The sequence below is a fragment of the Nestor notabilis genome, unplaced genomic scaffold (genome assembly GCF_000696875.1).
Source record: "Nestor notabilis isolate BGI_N333 unplaced genomic scaffold, ASM69687v1 scaffold12079, whole genome shotgun sequence".
Lineage (NCBI taxonomy): Eukaryota > Metazoa > Chordata > Aves > Psittaciformes > Psittacidae > Nestor > Nestor notabilis.
In genome coordinates, this window is record NW_009943308.1 from 43,408 (window position 1) to 55,537 (window position 12,130).

The following is a 12,130-nucleotide window of genomic DNA, read 5'->3' on the forward strand; positions in this document are numbered from 1 at the left end:
AACATGCAGCTGAACTCCTGTTTGTTGTAGAAAGCCCTAACATTACTGAAGTTTCAGGAAAGCAAGCTGGATCAACTGCACATACATTTTCAACTGACTACAACATTCTTTAGGAAAAACAGCATGGATTTCCTGAACTGAGAACTAAAAGAAAGTGTTTTTCTATCCGTCTGTGTGGCAGTCTCACTTTGACACATCTCGCATCATATGAAAGATAGTACTGGATATGTATCTCCCCAGGACATGCAATTCATTATGCAGGTGACATCACCTCCCTACTATTCCTAAGAACCAGTTTTGCCTCAAGGAAGTTTGCTTTATTTACTGGCACACACAGCATTACCTTTGTCATTTCATTCTGATCCTTAAGAACATCTGTATAACACTGAACCCATACAATGAAAATGAAAAGGTATGAAGTAAACTAACTGTGTGCGGGATTTCTACAGCTTGTCTGACTCATTTTCCAGTCACTCCAATTTAGTAGTTGAATTTGAAAAGAATACATCACTTAAATAAAAATATGCCCCTTTTAAACTGGCAACTCCATCAACCTGAAAAAGGCTGATGCACTTACCTAATGTATATTATGGTATTCTATAAAGAAACTCATGATTCTACCTCTTAAGACCCTGCATATATTACAACAGTGCATTAGTGATACAAGTTGTAAAATACTTTTCGGTTCCTTTGGATTTGCATATGATGGTTTTTGCATCAGTCACTGCAGGTAGATTGAGCAAGCTTTGTTTTTGTGTTTTAACATGCATTCAACTAGATATGGATCAGAATAAATTTATACTCCCTTTTTATCTTTATAATTAGCTAGAAAATTGCAAGACAGTCCACAAAACAGGATTTGCTTTAAGACTAACTGCTGGAGTTCCAAGATGTAAGATATGCAGCACTGGAAAATCTTCAGTGATCAGGAATTAGTAGTGTTTAGCCAAGTGTTGAAAGCATTCAGAAGGAAAGTCCTGGTTGGAGGCATGAGGGCTTCAGCACCAACTTTTAAACCTCAATTTCTTGATTGCATATCTCCCATCTTCAAACCTACGTTAAGAGGGGGGAGGAAGGGGGAAAGTAGGAAACATTCTCAATTATGTGAAATACTAATTTCAGGGTGGAACAACATTCTAACATTGCATGCACTGTATTGATAATGCACATACAACAGATGTTAATAATGCTACCCTAGCACTTATCCAGTCAACTGAAATCTATAAGCTCCTAGTTTAAGATTTCACTACACTGATTTTCTCCCATCATCTCTATTTCAGCTGTCATCATTGCAGTCTTAAGTTGATGGTGCAATATTAAAAATGTATTTTATACTAAGTTTAATTATCAGCAGTCTTAAGTTTAGTCACAGCAAAACTCTCACTTCTTATACTCACATTATTTCATCCAAGAGTGTCGCATTATGCAAGTGAAACATTTCAGGTTTGCAATTCATAAGTAATATCACAGCAAAATAAGAAATGGCTGTCGCATTACTAACTCAAAGGGAATACAATCTCCTCCAGTCCAGAACTCTGGACTCTTAACTATTGAAACATAAAATCAGAGTTAATTTTATCATAAGCTAAATGGACTCACAGTGAAGATTTCAAGTTCATTTGGTCTGACAAGCCCCTATTTAAAGGAAGCCATTTTCAATTTATGCTAAAAATCACCAACACAAAACCCAACAACAACCACCCCCACAACAAAAAACCCCAAAACAAAACCAGAAACAGAAGTGAGGATCCCCAAAATATTAGACTTTGTCAGTTTGACACATTACACCCCCAAAAATCTATCCCATGTTACAGGAGATTTCAAAATGAACTCCTTTTCATGAAACTCCTAGTGTTAATCTACACTAGAACATTCTTTTCCATGACTGCAAGAAGTGTGAACTGATACTTACCTGAAACAAAATGAAGATATAAAATTAACTCAAGATTGTGTATTTGTTTTAGCAGTTTGTGAGAGATTCAGCCTCAGGGCAAGGCAAAACACTTACCTTGCCTAAATATTTAGCCCATCAAAAATAAGACTCCAAATCTACATGCACTGCTTCATCCAGGAATCACAGTACTTCTGAATTCAACAATTACCAATGAATCCAGAATACTGAATACATTTAGTCCCAGATATATTTTAATAAGGAAAACTTGAGGTTCATTCTTTCACATTCAACAGTTAACCATGAAAATGACTGACTTCCAAAGATACAGACCACTGAAGTCCCAGTAGGCTTCTCTCCCTTGCAGACAACAGCTGTTATATAAGCAGTAATTTCTGTGGTTCTTACTCAATTAGAATAGTGCAGAAGTACCCCAGACTGCTTACCTTCTGAAAATATCTCCCTGAAAGAACCTGCAGTGCTGGCATTTATAGCAAAGATTAACTGCTTTCAATCTAAATCAGTAACTTACACTGACTGCCAGATGATCACCACTGTGGGGGCACATAACTATAGGTTGGTGTTCCCGGAGCCCGGTACGTGGGCATAGTAACTGGATGAGGGGCTACTGGAGTTGGGGAATGAGTTGTCAACAAAGTACCTAGGATGAAGAGAGTATTTTTCAGTAAGCACAAACTCTAATACAAAGAGCAAATAAATGGGGAAGAAGAGTTATAAAAACAATTAGAACTTGCTCATCTTCAATTCAAAATTACCAGTATTTTTTGCCCTCCAGCCCCAATCCTCCTTCAAACATTTATGCAAGTGGATCATTCGGGTGTTTAGTCCAATGCACACAAAGATACTCATTACTCAAAAATAGTCTAACAGAAACCCTGCAACATAAGCATTATTCACTGCAAAACTTTTCCCCACAGCAGGCTTTACGTGCCATAAAAATATCTGATGGTAGAAGTAACTTGATTGATAAATCAGAATAAATTTGTTCTTGTTTGTGTTATTACAGATAGTTTTTTACAGACTAAGGGGCTTCAGAAACAAACAGGCTGAGAGAGCAGGATCTTAAAACAGCCTTATTCCATAGAACTTTGCAGAAACAGTAACTAACACCTGGGATAAGCTTGCCAGCATACAAAACTCCAACGTTAGCTCACAGTTTGTGACACACAGGTTCTCTGGTTTTGACATTCCTCAAATTAAAGACTATGAACATTTGCTCGTGAGTTAACACCCACTGAGTAATATAGCATGACACCCCCTCAGTAAACACTCATAGATGAGCCTAGGTTATTGGTTAAACATCATTTACTCAAAAAAGGTAGGAGCGTGGCATTAGGAAGTAGGCATCCCTAACCATTGCAAATGACACAGAAGACCTGCAGGGAGTGCAAGCACATAAAATTTTGTATCTCAACACACGAAGAGTGTCAGTGGTTCAAGGGGTGGACTGAAAACACTGCATTCTTCTCAGTCTTAAGAGGTTGCTGTTTTCATTTAGGCATAGAGAAATACATTGAGAAGAAGTCAGACTCTTGACACTGGTAAGATGAGAAGGATGCAAGAAGTGAAATTCCATACAGATATAAATAAAATTATTTTATCGTAATACTAATACCTGCCAGAAGATATGGCATTTCCATCCTTAGAGATGATACAAATACCACTGAACAAGTAACAACCTGATCTAGTTGGATCAAATTTGAAGACCCAGGACTAGATGACCTCCAGAAGTCCCTTCTAATCTATATGATTTTATGATTCTGCCAAGTACACCTCTGGCATCACACTTCGGTAATGCAGCTGTGTTCTGTCTTGAACTGAAAGGACAGTCTGAATCAAGGAAACATAAGGGTTGTAAATTCACATACCTGCTGACATTGCCATAGTAGTCCCAGCCACCATCCCCATAGTCACACCGTTTCCTCTTGGTGGTGGAATTGGAGCAGGATACATAGTTGCTGGCATGCCATTAGGCTGCACAACTGTGGTGTGGTGGATTACGTGGGGTGGTGCTGCATATAAAGGCTGTGTGTAGTAAGTGCCTTGCTGATGGAAAGAAAAAAAAAAAAAGCAAGTTAAGTAATTACAGTGGGGAAGATAAATGGTGTTTTGTTTCATAAGGAGGCATTGGAACAGGCTGCCCAGGGAAGGGATGGAATCACTGTCCCTGGAAGTGTTCAAAACCCACAAAGATGAGGCCCTTAGTGACATGGTTTAATGCACTTGGCATTGCTGAAGGAACAGTTGGACTTGAAGGTCTTTTCCAACCTTGTTGATTCTATGATTGTGTCATAAAAGCATTATTCTAAAGATGCAATGTATTTACAGAGCAGAAACCAAAACATTCATTTAAACTATTGTGTTTCACTGGCAAACTTTCTAAACATTTAGCCCCTTTTTAAGGCATTTAGGATAACATTCAAAGCAGGGACCTTCCTTCATAAAACTCCAATGCTGACTGTACCATCTACAACATGGACTCATTTGTCATTCATTCTGTTTCCTACCTTTCATGTATTAATCCATGACCAAACTTCTCTCACTCTTTCACAACTTTTTATTCAGCTGCTTTTAGTTAAAGAAACAAATATTTCTGACAAATCCAAGCACACTGGATAAAACTTGGTATGTGCTTATTAATTCCCTTCAGCTACTGTGTACATGCCAGGCAAGTTTCCTCCATGCAAAAAGAGGGCCAGCTTTTCCAAAATATCAAGCTCAATGAAGTGTCTTAATTCTTCCCTACTAGTTTTCAACAGTTTGCCTAGGATGAGACTTGGTAACTCCCTGAATCACAACAGAGGCTTCCTAAAAAAACACATCAATGCAAGCTTATGACAGTTTATGACAAAACAAAATCAGAATGTGGTAGTTGGAGCATCCAGCACACATTTTTTTTAAAGCTACTGAATCTAGTGTCATTTCAAAGGCTGAACACATGATCAGTAACTGTAGAGCAACTGTCATGCAAGACTGTGCAACAGTACATACTGTAAGAATTCTTAGTAGTGATTTACAAGGTGTAAGTAGTTAAAGTTTTCACCATCCATGAAGAAATAAATGTGATATAAAATTTAGAGTTCAAGCAGATATTAACAAGGTAAACAAAATACCATCCAGACAAGACAGGTTTTTGGTTTTGTCCATTTACCTGTGCATATGGATTCTGCTGTGGATAGGCACTTCGAACTGGGTACACAGCAGTCTGATAGGGATTCGGTGATGATGAATACGGTGGCACTGCTCCACTAGTGGGTGAACAAGATACTTTATATGGGGTTCCTGGTGTATAACCTGAAACAAAGGTAAATCTGCATTAAAATACATGGAAAATAAGTGTCAGTGCACTGCTTTCTGAAGTCAGGGATAACAGTTTTCTTAATTTCCAAATTCCTCAATCTTCATGTGAATACTCAGTAGGCTAGTCTCAATATCTAAGCACGAGTTCTATCATTTATGTAATATGCTTGACTGTGTCAACTAAGCATTGACAGTTATTTCTATTTTTGCACAATTTGCTTTTCAAATCTATGGATATGGGATTTAAAAAAAAGCAGTTTGGATTTTTGTTGCAATATCATTAAATCTTTGTATTTGGCATAGTAAGCAGCATTCCTACATAGCAGGATTTGGCATAGCTTCATATGAGCCCAGTTCTCAATGCGCCTCAAAATGTCCTGGCAAAACACAGTAATGGTTAACTAACCTGCAGTTTCCTTCTGTAGGAGATGATATAGCACAGAATAGCAATTTCAGAAGTCAGGAATCATGTAAAGAGCTCAAGATGAATTTCCAAAGAACAGAGAGACTCAAACTACAGCATCTACTGTAACTTACATTTATTTATTCGTATTTGTTTTCTGGCATCTTCTGAACTGGTTAAAATAAATATGAAAGGTCACACCTTTAACACACAAGCACTGTAGAGTTCATCACAACTGAAAATCAGACTTTGAAGGTACTTTCTCTTTAAATCTTCTTTTTGTGTATTATTTACATACACACTCCCCTTAATCATCACTTAAGAATTATTTTAGACATTACAATAAGACTTCAGGAGCCACCAGAAAGAATTCTGCCTATTACAAGGCCCCATAATCAGTCTGCTGTGTAGATGCTGGGAACTGTTCTGACTTTCACAAGGATAAACAGCAACTGTTGGTTCACTGTGCCTAAAGACAATTATTCCATAATTTCTCCAGCCCTCATCAGTCAGCCTCAGGATAACAGAACAAGAGCTTGATAAGGCATGGAAGAGAAGCACCACTGCTGCTGCACACTACAATCCCAAGATTATACTATGGCTTAAAAGCCAGAGTGGCAATACAAATACCTTTGCAGCACCATCCACCAGTAATGACATTTAGGGTACTTAGTAACAGGGATGACCTATCCTGGGGAAAGCATCAAGGCCCTAGCCTGTGCTATGCTGAAGAGATCTTGGGTCTCACACAGGTTTATCACTCTAGGAGACAATATCCACAGGTGTGATTTCTATTTAGCTGGAATCATGCAAACTAGTACTACGGCAACAAAAGGAACTAAAAATACTTGGTAACTGTAGGAGAAAAAAAAAAAAAAAAGAAAAAAAAAAAAAAAAGACTGTCAGAATTGAGAAAAGGTTGACTTCAAAAACTGTCTAGAATGTGCCGACTTCAATACAGAGAATGGAATTGAAGCCACAGAGCAGAAAGAACACTGGCATTTGTGTTGTGAAAGATCAGTCTGCAGACAGCATTGATGAGAGATGACCTTCATGCTTTTTGCAGAAGTCTGAGATTCCTTCCAATTTCATTCCACCCTTCACACAGAAAATTGTTACATTCACAAAGAAGTAGTTTACTGTGGGGTTTAGGGTTTTTTTAATGGTATCTATCACCTTTAGAGACACTAAAGCAAGCTACCACAGCACTTACTCTGAACTCTCACTTTTAGAGATCCTAAGCATTTCACAAATAGAGCATGCTGAGGAAGTTACTTCTATTTCTAGTATGGGGTGTTGTTAGCATTGAAAAACTCAGCTACAAAATGTTGAACACAAAGCACCACAACTGAACTACAACTATGGCCTCATTCTAGCCCCCTCTCATTCTAAAAGTGATACAGCTGCACAGGCAATTACATTTTCATTCTTGCGAAGTGGCACATTTGTGCAAGAACTATTCCGCCTTCCCATTTAACTTTTGTCTCCCTTATAACAAACAAAGACCTTAAAAGTAAACCACATTGTTATTCAAAAACCACAGAAATTTTACAAAAGATACCTGTAAAAAGGTGCCCTTTCTGAACAGCAGTATCACAGCACATTCAAGTACTCCTTCCTGATGTGAATTTACAAAGTACTTGAAGTTATCTTCCTGAATTAGAAGATCTGGACATTTCAAACTTTAGTTCATAGCTTAAAGAGTAGCTAAAAATTAAAGCTGTTGTTAGTTGTGAAATAAAAGCTTATTTTCTATTCAGTAGCAATAGGCTCTAATAGTAATACCTTTAAAAAAATTAAGGACATTTGAAGATGGTACATGGCTTCTCTACACCTTTATTCCTTTTTCACACAATCGTAAATTTCCTACCTTGCATTGTAGCATGAGATATATTCCAATATTAATCAATGCAAACCAATCTTAAAACAGAATTGAGTCTAACAAGGCAAACAATCTTTCCCAAAAACTGTAACCTTCTACTACAACGCAACTGACACAGAGGAAAAGCACAATTAACTGGATAAAAACAAGCTGATTATGAAAGCCCACGTAGGGTTTCAATTCCCATGCTAAGAGTTACACCCTGATGGGAACTGCTCTTCCTTGAGCATCACTCTCAAGAAAATTCTGAAGCAACCCAGTGCAAATGCAAGCTGACACCCCCGGATACGGTACTTACACAGAGGCAGTACCCTAGACAAAGGATTTACTTAATTACTGGAACTTAAAATATCCATTCTTTTCCCTCCCTTAAATTCAAGAACAAAGGCAAGCCCAAAATCGGTTCTGCACTTGCTATGCCTCTTATTAGCAAACTGAACAGAGACACAGGGTGTACGAAGTAGAACACTTCAGAGTTCCAAGGAAAGCCACACAGCTATGCACTTCTAACAGGTTCTTGTGGGCAAGCATTTTAGGTGACTTACTGTCCTGCCTCAGTATTTGCTGCCACATCCTTTAACATAACTCCTGGTAGTTCACGAAATGCCCTATGGTACAAACACTGAACTTCAATACTGCAAGCAGGCATCCACAACATAAGCTTCACAGTTTCAAGCAGCATCCTTTCCTATCCCTTAAATTACACATGGGCATTCAGGGACAAATTTGGTTATGTGCCACAAAAAAACCCCAACAAAACAACAAAACTTCACCAACAAAAAAACCCAAAAAACTGGCATCACACACCCAAGGGAGTTCCTGCAGATGTCCAAGACTTACACTAAGCAATGTTAAGGAATTCCTCAGTATGCAAAATAACCATAAGGAGAATATGGTTCTATCAGATGCATGTTCCTGGTTTAAGGGGAAATTAAACACTGCCAGTTTCTCTTTAGTTCCAAGCATCACCACATCAAAATCATCTTCTATTAGCAAAAGCAGAACTAAATCAAAACAACTTTAGTGACTGCTTTCACACAGAATCACAGAATCAACCAGGTTATAAAAGACCTTCAAAGATCAAGTCCTACCACTACCCCAGGACTGCCAAGTCCACTACTAAACCACGTCACTATGAGCCTCGTCTACATGGTTAGGAAGTTAACTTCCACACCCTGTAAGAAGCTCCTGGACTGTTTCTTCCAGCAGACATCTGGTAGGTTGAAGTCCCCCCTGAGAACAAGGGCAAGCGATTGTGAAACTTCTCCCAGTTGAAGAACACTTCGTCCGTAGCTTCATTCTGGTTAGGTGGTCTAGAACAGACTCCTACAAGGATATCTGCTTGGATGGCCTGATCTTCACCTGCATTCAGCCTTCTCTCTCACAACACTGAGCTCAAGGAAGTCAATGCACTCCCTGACATACAACGTAACCCCACTCTTTCCCTGCCTGTCCCTGCCGAAAAGCCTGTAGCCATCCACTGCAGCATTTCAATCATGCTAATCATCCCACTATGTTTCTGTGATGACAATTACGTCATGACTCCCCTGCTACACAGTGGCTTCCAGATCCTCCTGTTTGTTGGCATTGATGCATTTAAGATGCCCTTTGGATCTGGCCTCAGACAGTGGCATGCTACACCCAGCTCATTTCTAGCCAGCCTGGTGTTATTATTCCCTTCCCCTTCAAACCTATTTTGAAGACCTCTCTCTGAGCCCTGCTAGCTCCTGGGCTAGGATCCTTTTTCCTACTTTGGGACAGGCATACCCCATCTGCTGCCAGCAGGCCTGGTGCCACGTAAACTGACCCATGGCCAACAACCTCAAAATTCTGATGTTGACACCAGTCCAGGAGCCAGGAATTAATTTGCATGATCTTTCTGATGCTTCCATTGTCATTGTTTGGTTTCTCTTGTGCCTGTTTTTCCATCTCTCTTTTCCTAGGCTCATCACATTGCCTCTCTCAAATGAAAAGCATCCAAGTGCAGTTCCCTAAATCCTCCCCCAGTATCCACTATGGACAGAACTGTTTTAACCAGCAATCAGGCTTTCCAGATGACTGGTTTATTGTCTTGCAACAATTTTAAGGGCAGAAAGAAGGCAGCAGGCTCAACTTAGAAAGATATGATTTAAAAATAAGATGACAGAACAATTTTGAAGACAACACACAGAAGGAAAAACAGGGATCTGGAAACAGCCAGTAGGACACAAAGCAAGCAGAACGACAAAGGAAGCTGTGAAGGCAAACGCAACTGTCAAGTGCCAGCCTGAAATACAAAAACAACAGCTAAAACCTCAGCTTTTTGCTTCTCCAAAGGTGAAAGCAGTATGATTTAAGACAAGATTATACTCCATTTATCAGATGATTCTCTATGAGTCATTCAAAGGAATGTAAAACTTATCCCACAGCATAAGTGTTACTGTAAGCCCCTACAGCTCTTCCTCATTCTTAGTTCTAACAACTTCTAAGCTTCATGTTAGCGCTTTAACATACCTATTACACATACCTGTTTGGAAGGTAGGATTTGCTCCAGGATACATATTAGGGGAATAGGCAGGAGCAGCCGCTGCATAGCCCATGGGGAAGCCAGCTAGAAGAAAGAACATGTTGAAGTTATTTTCTAGGCTGACTGCACCATCTAACCAAACTTTACTCTCCAAGATTCTTACTTTACACCTTTTAACTGAGATAAGATGACAGATGGCTTTCAATCTCACCTCTTCAGTTAAAACACTGGGCTCATCCCAAGCCACCTGAAGTCGAATGCCAGATGAAGTGAATAGCTAAGGAGTCACAAAGGCCATTCTCCCTACATCCCTGTTTCAATAAATTTCAAAGTTAGACAAGTAACTCGTAAGTTACTTGGACAACAAAGTCTTGTGTAACTATGCAACTGTCCTTCCCTCAAGTTTTAACACCTGATGTACATAAAATATTTATCTAAAAGGACTTTTCCACAGAAAAAAATTCCAGAAGCCAGAGTGAATCTGACTCTCTAGATCAGAGATACCCCAAGTAGAGAGTACAAAGCAACCACGAGTAGTCCAAAATGCTTGCTGCATTTGACATAGATTTGTTATTACACCCAGATACCAGACAAGGTATTGGCAAAACAACAGGTGAACACTTCTACACCAGAATACAATGACAACTGTGGCTGAACTAACATCATCATATACTGGCCTCCAACATACGACAAAAAACCAGAATTAGCAAAAGCCACAGTTACTTAGAAATTACACAGTTTATTCAGATTGTAGTAAGTGACATTTCTGAATTAATTATAGCTATTAGTTTTCCCAGGAACTTATTTATATTCTTCCAAACTGTAAAACCAAATAATGTCTGTATTTAGAAAGACAGTTACTACCACATTTTGTTATCAACATATAAAGAATTCAACTTCTCCCAATAAAAGACAATTACTATTTGGACATTCACTGACAGGCTTAAAGCTGCTAGTTTTAAACTGCTATTCAGATTTGCAGAGTTTCTATTTTGTTATAAATACCAGAGTCCTCAGTAATTACTTGTAATGATAAAAATTCCTCAACTCAAGACTATACATGCTAACCTAGTTTTGTAAAGCACTCTAAACATATCAAGTGACATACACTTGGCACAGTGATTAGGTGGTCAGCATGGATAAGATTAAGAAAAGCATTAAGCTTCCAAATCAAAGGTAAAAATAACATATCCAATTCATAACTTTTCAGAGTTTAAATAGCTCCTAAGTCTTCAAATTCACAAGCTGCTAGTGAACAGCTTTATACCTTACTCAAGACTGACTATGCATCTGGAACATTATATACATTTTCAGACCTTTATTCTTTCTTCACAGGTTCAGCTCCATCAGCTGAAGAAACAAGTCCTTTGTGAAAAATAACTGACAAGCAGCAGCTTTAGCTTCCACTCAAAACTTGCACCCATACGGATGAACATTTGGATATTGATTCCTCGCTACTGTAAACCCACCCAGAAGCCTCAAATAGGCGTAGTATAATATACACAGCTATTAAATATGCAACAGCTCTAGAAACACAGTGCCTTTAAATAATACATTCCACCCAGTGATGTTCATTACTTTCTATTACCACGCAACCCGTGTATATTCAGCAATTCTGAATAGAGAATCCATAGCTTTTAAATTGGGAGAGGTAAAGAAAGGGGACTTAGTCATGCAACAGGTTTGTTTTAGTTTTGTTTGATTTTGGTATTTTAAATCTTAAAATGCAGGTCTATTTTTTATTTTAGAGAATAAGCTTACCCTACAGCCTTTAAGCCTGAACCAGGCAGCTCAGCCAACTATCTGTCATCAGAGACCTGGAGCACCTCTCCTATGAATACAGGCTGAGAGAGCTAGGTTTGTTCAGCCTGAAGAAGAAAAGGTCCAGGGAGACCTTAGAGCAGTTCCAGTGCCTAAAGGGGCTGACAAGAAATCTGGAGACTGACTTTTGACAAGGGTCTGCAGTGACAGGACGAGGGGGAAATGACTTTAACCTGACACAGGGGAGATTTAGATTAGACATTAGGAAGAAGTTCTTCCCTGTGAGGGTGCTGAGGCGCTGGCACAGGGTGCCCAGAGAAGCTGTGGCTGCCCCATCCCTGGCAGTGTTCAAGGCCAGGTTGGACA

General features: G+C 39.0%; 1 protein-coding gene across 1 annotated transcript in view; it reads right to left on the reverse strand.

Moving 5' to 3' along the window:
* Positions 1–354: 354 nt before the first annotated feature.
* FAM168B (family with sequence similarity 168, member B) overlaps positions 355–12,130 on the reverse strand; it is a 13,646-nt gene continuing 1,870 nt past the window's right edge. The window contains exons 2-6 of the mRNA XM_010021865.1: positions 10,004–10,087; positions 5,064–5,206; positions 3,781–3,958; positions 2,424–2,552; positions 355–1,053 (exon numbers count right to left, since the gene is read on the reverse strand). Coding sequence (XP_010020167.1) covers positions 2,440–2,552; positions 3,781–3,958; positions 5,064–5,206; positions 10,004–10,087 — 518 coding nt within the window. The 3' untranslated portion in view covers positions 355–1,053; positions 2,424–2,439. The remainder of the gene's footprint in view (positions 1,054–2,423; positions 2,553–3,780; positions 3,959–5,063; positions 5,207–10,003; positions 10,088–12,130) is intronic.